This window comes from Carassius gibelio, chromosome A13, assembly GCF_023724105.1.
Source record: "Carassius gibelio isolate Cgi1373 ecotype wild population from Czech Republic chromosome A13, carGib1.2-hapl.c, whole genome shotgun sequence".
Taxonomy (NCBI): Eukaryota; Metazoa; Chordata; class Actinopteri; order Cypriniformes; family Cyprinidae; genus Carassius; species Carassius gibelio.
Window position 1 is genome coordinate 5736344 of NC_068383.1, and position 18254 is coordinate 5754597.

The following is an 18254-nucleotide window of genomic DNA, read 5'->3' on the forward strand; positions in this document are numbered from 1 at the left end:
AGATTACCATATGCAGTTTAATGCAGAACTCAAATATATTTTTTTGAACCTTACTATAATTTAAGTTCAGTGTATGGAATCACTATTCTGAGTTGAAATCAAAGTCATTCTGACTGACTTTACAAAAATAGCTTTTTTATTGAATTGAAAGCCAGTGAATTCAATCGATTCACTGTTGACTCAAATATTCACACCCCTAGTTGATCAGGATAAAAGCCTGAGGTGATCAATAAATAATGGGAAGAAAATCTCCTGCTTCTCACCTGCCAGCTGGTGCAAGTTTCGTAAGAAGAGTTAGGCAACATACGGTAAAGGGGGAACCTTATCTGCTGTGTGTGTGTATATCCTCTGGCATCTCTTGCCCTCCTGACTCAGTGTGTAAGGTGATTCGCTTCAGACACTTGCAGCTAATTGATGTGTGGGTGACAGCTCTGATGTGTGTGTGTGTGTGTGTGAGGCTGCTGTGTCATGGTCTGTCAGTGAAAAATTACTGCTTCTGTACCAAGGTTGGTAACATTCAGAATTGCTCTCTTTCAGTTCTTGGGGATACTTAACCGAAATGACAGGAAGATGAATTTACTGAATTGCAATTCAAAGAAACTTAATGTAGTAACAGAGACCAGAGATTTTGCTAGTTTTAATTTTTTTTTTTTTGACAAAGTAATTTATCCATATTTGCCAATATTTTAATATTTATCAGAATTTTAAAATATATTTCTATTTAAATAATTTAATATTAATTAGATATATAACATTAAAAATGACACACATTTGAATACTGCCTTTCATGCAGTGTGTAATGTAGCTGTATGTCAATGTAAACATCTACACATCACGAGGTAACACATTTGCATAATGCCTGTCTATGCTCTATAATGGCCGGCCGCGAACAGCCGGACTCCTAAAGACTGGGCCATCTGACCAATCACAGCAGAGATTAGGCTCACGGAAAGAAGGGGTTTAGAAAGACTGAATATTAGAAATGCTTTGCACTAAATGTTTGAGAATTGTTGGAAAATGAGATGATATTAAATGCATATTTTGAGAAAGTGTTTTTTGACCTTTTGAAGGAGACTTTCAAAACAATATTAGGAAGCTTAGAAATGGCATAATGGGGCACTTTAAAAATGTGGAAATGCATAATTTTATTATATTTTAATTCTGGTTCCTTATTTCTGCATTCTGTTTGCTCAAATTCAAGAATTGGATTGGAATTTAAAAGGAATTTCTCAGTTTGATTCTGAATGGCGCTCAGCCATACTGTTCCTCTGTCTGGCTGTCTTTCTTCTCATATGTATCTTTACTTCTCTTCTCTTCTTTTCTCTTCTCACTGCTGCTGACACTAACGTTCCTCAGACTGGCACTATGAGGGTAAGACTGCTTTCGGTCCTCCACCACAACATGACTTGCTTCTTACTTCTCTTTCTATGACTCCACTTATTCACCCAGTAAAATCATTTAACACTCCTGTATTCATCATTTAGATGTAATCTCATGTGAGTCAGATATGAGTGAAGTGTTGTGATGAAGATTTGAGGCTGACTGTATTTCTCTCTCTTTATGTTTCTGACACAGAATGTAAGTTGTCACGGACCGGTCCACCTGCCACTATCGTCACCATTGATGAGGAAAGTCCAAATGGTAAGTATGTCTGGCCTCCTCTTCTCATGATGAATGAGACAGCATGCTTCCTGTGAGCAGTCTGGTCTGCTATTGATCGAAGTTTGGCAGGTGGCTTGTTCTAACGTTCATTTAATTTTCCATGGTTTAATTCAGGATTTCCGAGCTGGGGTTCACAAAGCTCTTGGGTTTCGTAGAGATTGAGATAGAAATGTCAATGTCAGATCATATGAAATGAAATGAAAATGTACACTACCATTCAAATGTTTGGGGTTGGTAAGATTTTTTATATGATTTAGAAAAAAGTATCTTTTGCTCACAAAGGCTGCATTTATTTGACCAACAGTACTATAAAACTGTAATATTGTGAAATATTATAATAATTTAAAACAACTGTTTTCTATTTGAATATATTTTAAAGAGCCACACAGAAAAAAATCTTGTTGAAACAACTTCAAATTAGAGTGGAGTTAGTCCAGGTAACACATTTCTTTGAGTTGACTTGACTATTATTTTCTAGTCCAGTCAACTAAATCATGTTGTGTCAACAGGGATGTTTTTTTTTTTTTTTTTTACTTCGATCAATAATCATAAACAAATGTTACCCCACTGCCTTAAATGTTTAAATAAAGATGACAAAACACTTTTTTTAATGTAATTTATTTAATGATAGAGACAACACTTTCATTCACATTTAAATTGAACAAGCAATTTGCTGTCAACACATCAACTGATAATTGATAAACAAAACAAAAAATGTAAAATACAAACACACCTCTAAAGATCTGAACCGAAGTGTGATGTATAATAAATAACACTGGCATGGGATTGAGAAACAAATAGTTGCATTTCAATTCATCAGATCAAAACCACAGGGATTGTTTTTAATTTCATAACTCAATATGAAAATCAGAAGGTTGAACTCTGCATATTAACCCTGCACAAGTTCACATGCACTCCCCCCACCATAATGCAAGTCATGGTCAAAATGAGAAACTAAGATATATGTATATAATATCACAATTAGTTACAAAAAATGAGTGTACTGTACTTCTGTATAATAAGATATAAATGGAATGAATGCACATGGAAGCACAAAGATCTAAACCGTCAGATTCTAAATGTCATAGCACAACATGACCAGACAGAAGTTTGGCCATAAAAGAGGGTTCATTACCAACTTTATTTAGACCAACAAGCATCTCCGAATCACAACGCAAAGTATGATTATGAAGTTATGTGTCTGTTATCTCCCGAGCGTCTTATCAGTATGTGTGCAGTCTACAGCCTTTGTCTGCGCTGATCTTAATTTACATACACGTCATTAAAATGAAGTGTAACAAGTGCTGCTAACAGCTATTCTGTGATAAAGTAATCCATATGTCCGTTTTTCACATCTCCCTTCATTATATCTTTATATATTTTTGACCACGCCCCCATGCTGAGCGTGCTATTCAGATTCAAACTGAAGCCAGCAGGGGCTACCTATGCTAACTTTCTCAATTAATAAAAAGATTATTTCAATAATCACAGACAATTCAGTGTCAAACTTCCCTAACATCATGCTGAAAGCTCGATAGACAGTTACCTGTTGCTTTCTTGCCTGAGAATGTGTGTGTGTGTGTGTGCGTGGAGCCACAGATGGTGTTTTTGTGTTGGAGGCACACTGGGACAGTTTATCACATACAGTATCTGCGTGCAGGTGATGCTACACCACGTCACGTGTTTCTAAAGGAGCCACTCGCCGCTGAAGTGCTCAGCCGAGCGTTTGACAACACTGTCGGTTTGTTGATGTGACAGGTGTTGGCTACTCCGTGCGAGTTTACTGTCTGTTTTCTCTCTTCCTCTCCCTCCCTTCCCTCTGCCCATTCCGTGGGTCAAACTGTTTGTTCAACATCCGTGTGTTGACTCAGGAAAGTGCATCGAGGCAGAGGTCTGCTGGGAAATGTAGTTGCCGTAACATGGAGCAGTTAAATGGATATTTTGCTCTGTCTGTTTATGTGTTTAAATAATGAGTTTGTTTTTTAGTTTTTCGCTCTAGCAGACTGTGATAAAGCAAAGCAGCCAAAGGGGCCCTCTGGGCCACTTAAGGAACACATGAACAAGTGTATCTGTTGAGGCAGTGATACAAAAGCAAAAGAGACAGACACATTTACCTGCATGTTATTCAGTTGATAGTAATTCTGTTTAAGTGAATATTTTATTTCAGGCCTCCTTCAGTTTGACTAAAAAAAGGTTTTTGCATCAGCTATGATTTCTGGCAGTTTTTAATTATGCACAAAGGCTCAACATTGCCCTTCCAATATTTCACTGACTCCAAAAAATTAATTTAAAGGTTGTAATTTTTTGTTTTATATCTTTTTTTAAATAACAGCTTATGCTTATTATTTAATATCTAATATTTAGTATATATATATATATATATATATATATATATATATATATATATATATATATATATATATATAGTATATACCTTACTACCCTATTTTTTTTTTACAATAATGTACATGTAACATAGTGTACGTGGACATTGTGCATTTGTTTGATGGTCAGAGAATTTTTAAAGCAGGTACATAAAAGGCCGCTGCAACAAAGAGGCCTATTGCATTTGAGATTAACATTCTGTGTTGTGGTTGAGTGAATAGTGCCAAATAGCAAAAAAGAGCCTGGCCAAAGCTGTGCAGTGTGCGCTGAGCATAACAGAAGAGAAACACAAACTGCAGTGGTGTTGTTGTTGTCTTGTTGGTAGTGGTAGCTTATTTTGGAAGGAACATGGAGCTGCTAGTAAAGGACTGACTATATGGGCGAGAGGAGAAATTGCTTGTGGAAGGAAAAGGAAGAGTCAGTATGAGATTATATAAACACTTGACATTTTGGATCAATTCAAATGCACTGAGTATCTCCGCAGTCTGTGTTCTTCTGTATATGAGAGATACTTAAATAGATCCCATATCAGAGACGATCCTCTTCATTAAAGCCTCCGTATGTTTGGACTGATATCAGAGCACAATTTCTGTGGTAATACATTTGGCCTGAGCTTCTGGGTGTACTTTGATCCCAGCTTCATAGACGTTATATCTGGTCATCAAAAGTGACCTATTTTAAATATATCTCAAGGCATCTGAAATATTAGAGCCCATCTGACCCCAGGGTCCTTCAGAGTTCTGTCTAGCAAGGATATCAGTTCGGGCTCAGCTCTTTGGAAAATATCAGAATCGTTTTACTGGCCAGTTTAAGTTCAGATCAGGGTTTGACTATTATCAGTGCAAAAGCACATAGATAATTTCCTTTCTGCTGGGGAAACACTTAGGACACAATAAAGTATGCATATTAACTTCAGTATATACATAACTTCTGTATACATAGTTGACACATCTCAATAACTGGGTAAAATAGGCTATTTTATAAATTAAAAATGATAAATTATTAGATAGTTTTCACAATTAGCTTAACATTTTAAAAGTGAATTTGAAATCATTTTACTGCTTGGGTTTGAGGTTTTTTTGTGATATCCTTGGATGTTTTTTTATTTTTATTTTTACAAAAATTATTTTGTATATTGTGTTTATTGATAGTAATATTTCAGGATTTTCACATGTCCTCAATATCCCTTTCCATCTAATATTAAAGGGAGTTTCAGTGTGACTTTATTCAACAGAAAGTGACATAATTTTGGACGGAAATCAACAGGACAAACACTAGTATTAGCAATGGATTTGATTAATGATTGAATGATTTGTGGCATTAGTCGGTTGTCCGAGTCTAAATTATTTTGTACTGTTTCACAAAACTGCTCAAATCAGTATGATAATATCAAAAATAATATACTGAGAGAAGTTTAATTAAAGGACACCTATTATGCCCCTTTGTACAAGATGTATTATTCTTATGGCTCTCCTGAATGTGCCTGTGCAGTTTCATCTCAAAATACCGAACAGATCATTTAATCCCAAGTTACCTCTTGTGTTCAGTGTGTGTGTGTGTGTGTGTGTGTGTGTGTATCTATGTGTCGTCATCCTCCAGCTTCTCAAATCCTCTACTGCCATTTGGATCTTCACTCTGCCACAACACAAAGGACAGTATCACTACTCTTTCACTTGACAATAAACAATCTTACCTCTGATCTTCCGTCGCCGACCAGTCTGTACTATAACAGCTGCAACTTCCCTTCCGACTCCAGAACTTTCATATTCCGGACACAATCCAAACCGCTCGTTTTCTGAGCCTGGTTTTGATTAATGAAAATCATAAAAAAGAAAAGGGATGAAAAGAAGAAAATAAGACTGGATGAATTTTTATCATTCTAAGATGGCTGTGTACAAACAATTTCCAACACATTATTCTGTTCAAACCCTTTGTAAAAGTTGATTTTGCATAATAGGTGCCTTTTAAGAGAAAATGTTATGGTTGTTTTTAGTTTTACCAGCTCTTAAGTGTGTAAACCTCCATGATGAATGTAGATGCTGGATACACGAAGGGAAAATGTTTTTTTAGGTTTTATTTTTTTACTGGACTTGAAGGAAAGGAGGGATGTTTGCTTTTTGAGTTCCCAACAAGAACATTTTCTTCTGATGCATTATGCTAGAAATGTCCTTTTATTAGCTGTGTAACACGTTATTTTGAAAGAGCACTGAGGCAAAGTTTGGTTGGAGGGGATTCTGAAGATGGTGGTAATCAAATTCAGTTGCAAATGCTAGTTAAAATCACTTACAGCACCTTTAAGTCCCACAATTTACAATTGAATAACTGTTCTGTTTTTACATTACTTTTAAGTGAAAGGCCAGATCTTAACATCTAGTGAACTCCACTTGTTTCAATTTGTGGGAGTGGGATTTGGGTGGCAGGGTCAGTGTGTTTAAGCTTAGTATCTTAAAACATGCTCCATTTGATGAATATGTTTGTTCTGGAGCTCAGCATAAGCTCGGTCTATAAATAGTGGTGAGATGATGCACTAAGTCTTGCTCATCCATATTATTTGTGTGCATTGCATCAGCAGTGTTTATAGTTCATATTTGCGTGTGTATGTCATCATTAATGTTATGAAAAGCATATGGACGAAAATGAAGTGCTGGGGAGTTTATATTTTGTGGTGCTTAAAGCGTGTGTTTATTTGATTAATTGGAAATGCAGCATCTTCTAGATCTATTTTTGCTGCTCTTCTTCTGTTGTTTTTATTACGCTTCCCTGCTATTCCTTTGAACAGCTATAGTGTTTGATCCCTATTATGAACACTCACCAAACTTTGCATGCATGAAGAGTCTGTGGCTAATTGCATTTTGTGTAATTTTGGGCTGGACTGGATGTATGGTTGCCTAGCAACTAGCGGTTAAATTAGCAATATTGAAAACATCAGCTACGTTACCACGTTTGAGTGGTATTTTTCACAAAAATTTCACATGAGAGTTCTTTTCCTCACAGGCCCAGATGCTGTTAATTTCTATATCATTTTTGCAGGAAATCTAATAGAGGTGTATCTTAATGAAGACTCTGGACAGAAACGTTCATACACAATTTTTTATTTCATCAATTTCTAATGTAGTTTTGAGTTTATAGAATAAATAATTACATATTACAATTTTTTGGGGAAAATGTTTATTAATTTTTGCATTTTAGGACATAAAATGTGATGTGATATTCTTTATTTCAATGGAATATGCTTGTATTCCATTCCAAACAGCCTGAATCTGTTTCTGGCTTTATGTCCGTCTCTATCAGGGCTGCTAATGTGAATTGATGGTGAATATTCGTTCAGCTTCATCTCTGTAAACTGCAGACCTGCATTAGCATCCAAAAGCTGTTCATGTTCATGTCTGGTCATGGGGACGCTGTGTGTGTCAGATAGATATTCAATGTTGTTCACTGCTTCCTACACACTCACCAGGGGATATATGTAGATTTTCAAAATTTCTTTCAAGAATCAGGGAAACTCTAATATTCAATATGAAAGTTAATATGATTTAGTTGTACTGCATGTACTATAAATGAACAATAAAGTATGTGTACAAGAAATCGTAATTGATTGTAATTATGATCTTATAGTGATTCGTTATTGCACATTATTGCAATAATAAATATGTCTTCATAATCTTAAATCAAAATATGTTAATTTGCTCCTACTCTGAGATGACTGTCCATAACCACCAATCAAGTCATAGATAATGTTAACCAATATGGCTATTTAGGTGTTGTTTTAAAAGCAAAGTCTCATTCAGTTAATCTCCATTCATATACTTTTAGTAAATGCCCACTTTTCATGATCCAGTCGATTTTGGTTAAGGGGGTTTGGGATGTACATCCATTTATGTAACATTTGTAACATTTATTTAGAAATGTTACATTGGAGAATTAATTCAAAAGGGTTTAAAAAGCCCATTCATTTGACTTGATTTGAACACATATCAGTTGCACATTTACATTTTATCAGTTGTTGTTTTTGCCTGGAATTCAAACCAATGACTTTGGTGCTGCTAATGCCACGCTCTACTGTTTGAGGGAAGCAGCAAATTACTAACCATATGGTCTGTTTGTGTGCCATTTAGTTATTAATGCTTAAATTCTCTAATTTACTAGCTAACCTCTGTGTCTGTGTGCTTTTTAGTGGTCTTGTGCATTCAGTGGGACTTTAGGCTCAAAGTGAAGTTTTAAAGCACAACACTTTTACAGCCACTATTTTTAAGAGCCAGTCTAAATCTCTCCTGTTTCCGTGTCTGTGTGTGTTTGTGTGTCTTCAGCGGCCCCTGGCAGGTCCTGGATGAAGGCCTGATTGATATCTCTTTGCTGGCAGGACAACATCTCTCTCCTCTTCCTCTGTTGTTATTTCCGTTCCTCTTTATTCTCATGAGTTTATTTCAGTAGTTCTGGACTCTTGAATCGCCTCTTTATGCTACAAAAGAAACCCAATCTCACTTTAAACAAGTCACATCTAAATATATAAGCGACACTGTATTTACATCTATCTGTGTAGTTTTTATTAGGTATGAACAGATTTAGAAATTTTGCCCGATACAGGTGTTATGAATCTATTAATAACGGTTTTGTTTGTTGTTCTTTATGGTTAACACTAAATGTCCAATATATAATGCAGTGCAGTGCAATTTTAACTAAAAACAGACACCGAAAGAGTGTAATGTAATATAAAATTGAATACATACATACACACACGTACACACACACACACATATATATGTATATATATATATATATATATATATATATATATATATATATATATATATATATATATATATATATATAGAGAGAGAGAGAGAGAGAGAGAGAGAGAGAGAGAGAGAGAGAGAGAGAGAGAGAGAGAGAGGGTGAGGCTATGTGTTTGTGTGTGTGTGTGTGTGTGTGTGTAATTGGAATTGTGTAATTTGTGTGATGGCAAAGTATTCCATTTAGCCACATAATAAGCATTAATGCGATTTATGATATTATCCGAATTAAATATGGGCCTTATCACACAAATGCACATATGATCATTTAAGTAATTCTGGCTGATAACAATTTAGTCATTGATATGTAATGCATTCCTCGTTGTTGAAGACAGCAGTTGTTTTTTCTAGGTCTCCTCAGTGAGCAGTAGATATATTGGCTTGTGCTGTAGATCTGTACTTTCATTAAAGTGTCTCGGGTCTAACTGATTCGTCCCGTCCTCTCTAATCATCCTCGAATTAGACCTGCACAACCTCCCAAAATTAAAAGTGTCTTCTGAAAACAAATGAAAAACAAGCTCCACTCACTCACACTGAGATAACTCCATCCATCTGCTGATTGAGTAGCTACTTATTGGGCTTGTAAAAATCATTCCTCTGTATGGCTGTGTTCCAGAATCTAGTGAGCAGCCTATGTAGGCATGATGGCTTCCTCAACACAAATGCTGTTGCTAAAGGTAGGTGGAAGTGAAGCAGTTTCATCACTTTGAGTGTCAAATAAGCAGATACTGAAAACACAGAATTAATACCCCTGACTCTTGATGATATATTGAGGTCTTATGAAGCAAAACAATTGGTCCAAGAACATTGACTGTACAGTACATTGACATTGTTATTACCTGTAATCTATAAAATGTTTATAACATTTTAACAAGTGTTTAACAAATAAGGAAACTGACAGTACTTACATTTTTTTTTTTTTTTTTTTTTAGCTCAGCGTTGATCTTCTTGGAATCTGTATAGTGACAACATTAGAATTCATTTTTTTTTTTTTTTTTTACCAGCTGATAAGGCAAACTGTCATTGAGACATGACCTGTGGAATTATCCATAAACTACTACTTATAATTGCAGTTGTAAAGTAATCAAGAATGGTAGAAAAGACTGGGTTTTAAATGAAATGTATTCATTAGCGAACTAATTAGAAATTGCATTTCTTTTGTAACTAAAGCCGCGTTTCCACCGAAAGGAACTTTACCCAGGAATTAGGGACTTTGGCCTGGTACTTGGTGTGTTTCCACCACAGGAATCAGGAACTAAATAAAGTTCCGGGTAAATAAATGCCCCTCAGAAAGTCCCTGCTGGCGAGGTGGTACTTTTTCAAAGTTCCGGATCTTTCGGGGGCGGGACTTTGGCGCTAAACATCCTGATTGGTTGAGTTCACGCAGCATTGGTTGAGTTCAACAACCATTTATTCGGATCAACATTTTCAAAATATTACTGTTATTGTGTCATGAAATGTAATTTAAAAAGTATTTCAGGCGAGAATGTAGTTGTTTATCTGTTCAAATCTGTTGTTTATTTATAAAGACAGCGCCTATTTAAAAATGTGTTTCGCCGATCTCGGAGACGGTGAGCTCCACACGATCAGCGGGAGCTCAGTGATCGAGAAACGCGCGCAGACCTACGTCACCAGTCTATTTGCCTTATCTTCCCGGTACTTTACACCGCGGTGGAAACACAGAAAGCAACAGGTCTGGGGGGAAAAAAGTTCCTGGTAAAAATGTTCAGGGTAATTTTGGTGGAAACGCGACATAACTTAGGCTAGTATTTGGCACATACACAGATAATATAATATAAATCCATATAATATAAGCTTGTTTGTGTAAAACTTTACTCACAAAAGTAAAGTAGAACTTCTAATAGGACCTTGAAAAGTTATAATACAACTGTATCATTTAACTTATTAAGCTTGTCCGTTAATCTTACAAGAGACAAACAATAATTTTCTCTTAAGAGACAAACACGTCTTATGCTCTTATGGGTTATAAGAGCAAACAGCACTTATGAAACCACAAGAGATGACTCTTTCGTCTGTTTGTTTAATGAAGATCACTGAACAGATACTGATTAATTATTAAATCGCGAACCACATAATCCAAATTGGTCCAAATTGGTTGCAGCCTATATAAAAGACACAGTTGAAAGGTTTGGGATTGACATAAATGCAGTCTCATATTATTTCTCTTTTGATTAGCGAACTGTTATACATCTCATTTGTTTCAGAGCAAAAGGTAGAGAAGGCGCTTCAACTCACCAGCAAACATTGACAGAAATTCACAAGCTGCATCCGTGCAAATGGTGCCTGCATGGTGCCTGCATGGTGTCAGTTCAAACAGCCAACTCAACCCAATCAACAGTCTAAGCTTTAAAAAATTCAATAGAATGATAAAACTCATGTCAATGGTAACTCAAAAAGTTTAGGACTATGTAGATTTATTTGTATGTTAAATGTACTTACTTTGAGTTAAAATTGCATTTTGACAGCAAGGCAGCTCTCTAGGTTTTGGAGCCATCATTGACTCTATATTTCTAGGCAAACTACAGTTCGTCGATCCATCTGGGCTTCAGAAGGCATTGTGTTCCACTGCTTTGCTTGCACTTGTTGACCATGGCCTTCCTCACAGATGCTTGCCCAAATCCATCCCACCAAGTCTGTTCTGCTTTTGTGATTTTTGTCTTCTCTGTGGATGGATGGTGTGACTCTGACATTTAGCTGATAATTGGAAGCAGGATGACTTTAACCAAATCATGATGTGAAAGCCACACGGAGGCTGGCACATGAGTCCACACAGCTGTTCACGGCAGCTTGGCAGCGTTTTACACTCGTGAAAACAGCCATTAACATCTTATCCACAAATCGCCCTTTTGTGTGATTCAGAAGGTGAAATCTCATCATGTTGAGTTCAAGATGTTGATGGTTGCAGTTCTGAGGAGGAAACTCTTCCAGGAGCTTCAAGACAAAGATCTGTTCCTGCGGTCCAATTATTCATACGCACATTGTGTTATGGTAAAGACAGTAATTAGCCTCTCTTATTAATAGGTCAGTGTGACAGCAGGGGTCAGGTTTTTTTAATGTCACATGACAGAGGATGCACAACAAAGCGCCGAGATTATCGTTGTTCTTTTATGTGGGTGATTTCCCTTGGACCACTTAATTTTTCTGCAGTTTATTAGTTTTATATAATGCTGAATGTGTGGTACAGAATTTCAGTAATTATTTTGAACTTTCTCTAGCCTCCTGCACACAGGCGGTAAAGAACCATCACTCTTGAATGAGCCCCAGGTCCTCTAGGGGTCTGAGGAGAAGCCACCATACAACTCCCAAAAGAGCTTTACACTTCAAAATAAGATTACCCTCTCCTGATCTATTTAACTCTGGGACTTTACGAAGGAAGTCACACATCATTGTGTAACAGTGGAGGAGAAGTCTCAAAGCCCAAAGTCTGCAGCTGTGTAATGACTTGCAGAATTTTTCAGAGGTCTAATGGAATGATGGATTTACAGGTTAGAGGTCAGATGATCAGATCACTCATCATGACACAAAGCAACAGTTTATTGCTCATAAGTTGCTTTTTTGAGCTCTCTGTTATGGTGTATTGAAGTATCAATGTCTCAGATATTTCTTCTAAAATTCCTTATTCTAAGATTCCTTGGCAAATTGGTTTGTTCTTCTTTTGTGAGTCACTTTGGATAAAAAACATCTGCTAAATCAATAAATGTAAATAAGAAATGAAAATATATACCAATGTGCTAAATGCCTAAAGCTGTAAAATTGATGTGAATAGATTAGCACAAATAATTAGCTTAACAAGAATGTTATGATAAATATTTAAGTTTACATTGAGATGTCTGACTTTTTGACATCATATTTATTTTAAGATAGATAGATAATAGTAACAATAGTTTTTTAATATATATATATATATATATATATATATATATATATATTATTTTTTTTTATATGCATTAAAAAAATTATTTATATGTTTAAAGTTTAATATGATTTATGTGCTTTTGTACATAAATCATATCACAAATTCTATAATTTTGTGCATAAATCACATCACATAAATGACTTTTAATAATAACTGTCACATGACTATATTAAGTGCTCAGTGGTTGCTCTTTTCTAGTTCAGTAGTGCTAATAAGGCTGTATGTAGTTGTTTTTTGAAGTATTAAATAGAAATAGCAATATTTAATATATAGATATTGAGTTCTGGACAATCTGATCTGACAAACTTTGCATATTCTGTGATACTTTTGCTTTAGCTTTCTTTCTAACGTCTGATTTTTGTGTTTGTCAGAAAAAAAGAAAGTGATTTGGGTTTGTAACAACAAGAGGGTGAATAAATGAGGACACATTTTGAGAACGAGGAACTGTGTCCTTAAGCTAAAGTCTCTATGAGGTCTCCCATTTAATCTCATTGCTGTCTAGAGAAACAACAAGGGAATCATTTGATCTTTTTCTTTTCTCCAGGAAGTCTTCCAGTGTCACTTGAATATAATCAATTTTTTGTGTTTTATGATGGAGAGGTATCTGATTGTTTGCAGTTGTCCTGTTTGATTGAAAGTTAAAGCCAGTTACACAACCCTGTACTATAATGATTTTGTGACAGTAGGACTCTTCTGATGACGAACAAAGATTTTCATCAATAGGGTAACGTGATGTTCTAGGATTTTCACATCAAATTCGATTTCTCTCCCAATCGATTCTGCTAGATTTCATATCCTTCCTGCAGTTCACACACACAGGCTTTAGGTCTCCTTTAATAGAGCCGAGCCTCATGAGGCGTCTGAACATAATACAATCACACACACACACACACACACACACAACAGGAGGATGACAGCTCATTTCTGCATTCAAATAAGCATCCATTTCCTTCAGTTTAAATTGGACCTGCTTTCCCTGTCAAACAACAACTGTGTCCCGTCTCGCATTTTTCCGTTTTAAAACTGTTTGGCACAAACTTCTTTGGCTGGTTGACAGAAGGCACATCAATTGAGCTGGCAGAGAATAATCATTTCTGAAGTAAGTGCGACTGGTTCTTCCCCCAACAAACTTATTGCTGGGTTTGCTGGAGTCTTTTTAGGCTTAAACCAGCCTAAGCTAGTTTTTAGTCTTAGCCAGTAGTGTTGTGCCTTTAATCAAAATTAAACCAATATGGATAATATGAATTATCAAATCGCAAAGGCTGTATTTATTTAAAGGGTTCACCGGATGCCCATTCTCCACAAGTTGATATGATTCTTTAGGGTCTTGATGAAAAGTCTGTAACATAGTTTGGTTAAAATGTCTTAATGGTAGTGGAAAAGCACATTTTTTGTTTTACTCTGTCAAAATCAGCTCTTTTCAGAGCAAGCCATTTTGTAGCATTTTCCTTTAAATGTTAATGAGCTCTGCTGACCCCACCTCTCTCTTCCGAGCCGCTTTCAGAGAAACTGTTTTCTTTAGCTGCATTCATTGTGAAACTTGCTAAGTAGCACATTATAAGAAAAGCCAAATTGCAAAGGTTAATTAAAAAAAACCTTATACTCACTTTTTCTGTAGGTGAAGCTGGATCACGAATGATTTGCGCTAATATGGATGCATTTAGGTAGATTCTTGTCTACTTTTGCTCTGGCATCAAAACAATGGTAGACTGATGACAGTTCACTCAGGGCTGGTTTAAGTGAAGACACCAGTCCAGTCTGTGGTTAAATGCTACTTCAATCGGGACCACTTCCGTCAAGTATATTTATGACAATAATAAATGCATACAGTTAGTTTTGGCGGTATGGTTATGTTCTGGGCAACACTCCACACGCCTGTCCATGCAGCTATGCTTGGACAGAGCGGGGAGAGCAGTAAGACAAACCCCCCTGGGGTACAGAACAGAACCATTATAAGCATATATAATTACAATTCACAATTACATGAGTTGTAAACAAAATGTCATAGAGTCTGCTTCCAATGAAGACACTGTAAAGAAAGAACAAGTTAGATCGGATTACAGGTTCAGTTGGTGGAGTTGGGGTTGGAGGAGGGAGTTAATTGCAAGCAGCAATGCGGTGGAAAGACACTGAATAATGGGAATTTAAATCGACCGCAGGTGATAGGTGTCAAGACTGGATTGGTACACATCAGGAACAGCTGACTGTCAGCTGATGCAAGCATGACTAACATGACCTGACTGAACTAACATGTTGTTGTGATATCAAACAGACAGGCATCTGAGAGTGGCTCGATTTGAGAAAGGGATAAAGATTTTAGTAGCTTAAAAAAAAAAAAAAAAAACTGGTTGGATATTTATCATTATAGGGTGGTTGTGTACACACACTGCCAACACACATTTCAGTTAAAAAAACTTGCATGTAGCATCCGATGACACCTTTAAAAAGGAATATGTGTTATATGCTTTAGAATGAAGCGCTGCACTGTGTTCTTTAAAATGCTAACAGCTTGTGGTTCAGTGTTTTCAGTGTTTTAGAGTGGCTTGGTTTGAGGTAAATGCTTCTCTACACCATTTGCTCTGAGTTTGGGTGGATTGTAACATGCATATGCAAACGCAATCTTAGGACATTCACCTAAAGCTGTAAATATTAGCTTTGTATTAATTGTTGTATTATTATTATTATAAAATGCTCAATGTTTAATTCTACGATAAAACATATTTTGTTATTAATATTATATAGTCATTGATAAGTAATCATCAATCAATCAATCAATCAGCCAATCAATCACACAATTAATCATATAGGTATTAAATCATAATCACTTAAAGATTCATAATTTTAAAGTGACCTTATCACCTTAACCTTTTTTCTTTTTTTTTTCTGTCAGACTGGGCATCCAAGTGGCCAACCATTAATGCATCAGAGACCATTCAGACCATCTCAAACCAAAGAGCCCACTCATAAATCTTTATGTAATTCTGATCTCTAAATATTGCTCGAGTCTCTCTTTCAATATTCTGTACAGTATAGGTATTTGAGTTTTTTCTCCTGTTCTATTATGCACCACCAAAAGATGTAATTCCAGCCATTTAAAAATGTAATAGCACATCTCTCCACAGCAAGCCACAGGATTTGAGGTATGATTCATGCCTGTAGCATAAATGGTTATGTGTTAAAGTTTGAATAATAGTGGTTTTGCCTTAGCAAACAGCACTAATGATGCCGTTCGCCAGGTTGTGATGGAATAGATGTGGAAAGTCTGCACATGTGCGACGGAGCACAAGCTCACACCTGCTTATGGGTGTGAAAAGGTTTCTGAGAAGCTGTGTTGGATTTGGTGTTTGGGGTATGTGTTCGTGTATGGCGTTCCCTCGAGTCTCCGTCGTGCCTGGCGTGAGATCCCTCGTAATAGCATTTGATTTTCTCCAGTGTGCAGACATGAATCAAAGGAGCCATTTTCCTCGCAATTTGTTTTTTCCAGGACAAATCAAACAGAATTAAAACTAATCCAGCAGAAGCCAAATGTTAACACCATTATATATTTCTAACCACTCAAACAGCTGATATTAGCTGGTGTGGGATGGGTTTGCTGTGACAGCAGGTGTGTTGTGACCCCTCACTCCAGGTACTGAGATGCTGTTCACACAGAGATTCTCACATCTGCCCTCATTCGTGGCTGATGTATTTTTGCTCTGCTCACATGCTAAGGGGTGGTTTCACTCAGGTCATGGATTCTTTCAGGTAATACTGGAGTCAAACATCAAGGCCTCTGAGTCTGTCTATGTCTGACGGCATTGGATGTCTGTTATAGCAGAGTTTTTTAGGGATCTGGGCTGTAGGCTAATTCACTTAATGCTGAAGTGTATACTTTCTGCTCCACTAGCATCACCAAATGCAATTGCAACAAGAAAGATTGTAAAAAATTAACTGGTGTTGGAATTGACTGCTAAAATATTGTTATTGTCACTATTCAAGTACACTATTTTGCTTCGTGACAATTTTTTTCATGGAAATGAATAATTTGTAATACAAACTTTTAAGTTTTTATAGGAATATGAAATGAAAAATGAAAATTGGTTAGAAATCGACTCGCCCTCAGGCCATCTAAGATGTACTAGAATTTGTTAACTAATCAGAACAGATTTTGCATTACATCACTTGCTCATCAGTGGATCATCTGCAGTGAATGGGTGCCGTCAGAATGAGAGCCCAAACTGTTTACTTGCATATTATTGTGATGTTTTTATCAGCTGTTTGGAATCTCATTCTGACGGCACCCATTCAATGCAGAGGATCCATTGGTGAGCAAGTGATGTAATGCTCATTTTCTCCAAATCTGTGATGAAGAAACATCATTTAAAATATCTTTCTCATTTTAATGCTTTCATATTAGCAAGCTGCAAGACAATGAAGGATCATGAAATCAGTCTAATGTTATTCTCTTTAGGAAACTTAATGGACAACAAAGCACATTATATTTATAATGTTGCATAACTGTGTTACAGTATTTCATATTTCTTGAATGCACTGTATTTTTCAGCACTTTTAACAGTTAATACACTTAAACAAACAAAGGTTTGCTGCAATTAGGGCAAGATCTATACATGCTGGCACTTTAAGTGGGCAAGGACTTTAAGAGTTTAATGGGATGTGAAAAGTGCTCCTTGTTGAATGTACATAGGAGCTTTGAGAAAATAGTATGTCCAGCTTTCTGGGTGAATTGTTTGTGCCAGGGGCCTTTCTTGGATCTCAGTCTTAAAGAGACTCAAGCCCTCTACGTGAATGTGAGATTTTGGGGCTCTGAGGAATAGTGTTCTTTTCAGAATGAGAGGTCACAAGGTCAAATCTTGTTTGATGGAAAATAATTTTAATAAATAAATATAACTGACATGACGATGTCAACGTTTCAGGTTCGATTCAGCATTTCATTTGCATTTTTTTTTTTCAGCATTTGTTTTACAGAAGTAGTCAGTTCATTATTTGTATGCTGTACAGGTAATGTGCTTGGAGAGACTAGTTCAACAACTTTCAGGATTTCTTATTTCTTTCTTTTTGCAAGGTGCAGCTGCCAGCCTGAACATTTATAATGAATCATAGGTGATTCCAGGCTTTATTTAATGGTGCTTTATCCAAATCTTTCATATGAGTCCCCTTAGAAATCTTAGATTAAGCTGCCGATTCACATCAGGTGAATGTTTTCTATGATAATGGCTCATAAATAATCTTATCCATTCCAGTGAAAAAGCATATTTTAGGAATATTCATTTTATTTAAAAACACGGTTGTTATGATTGTCTGGACCTTTGTTGCGAGGGAAATGTAGAGCCTGGAACATTAATTGAATACCGCTGAACGGTGGTTCATGCTCTGTTAGGACTTATTATTTTGTGTTTTTCAGAAGGGATTCAAAAGGATTTGAAAACATTTGTAACACATTGAAGCATTAAATGAAGTGTAATTATCTTGGAGTAGAGGCG

At 36.2% G+C, this 18254-nt stretch overlaps 1 protein-coding gene across 1 annotated transcript in view; it reads left to right on the forward strand.

Annotated features, from left to right (window-relative positions):
* LOC128026575 (protocadherin-15-like) overlaps positions 1 to 18254 on the forward strand; it is a 174287-nt gene that overhangs the window by 42801 nt on the left and 113232 nt on the right. Inside the window, exon 3 of the mRNA XM_052613836.1 lies at positions 1576 to 1641. Within this exon, the coding sequence (XP_052469796.1) occupies positions 1576 to 1641 (66 nt within the window). The remainder of the gene's footprint in view (positions 1 to 1575; positions 1642 to 18254) is intronic.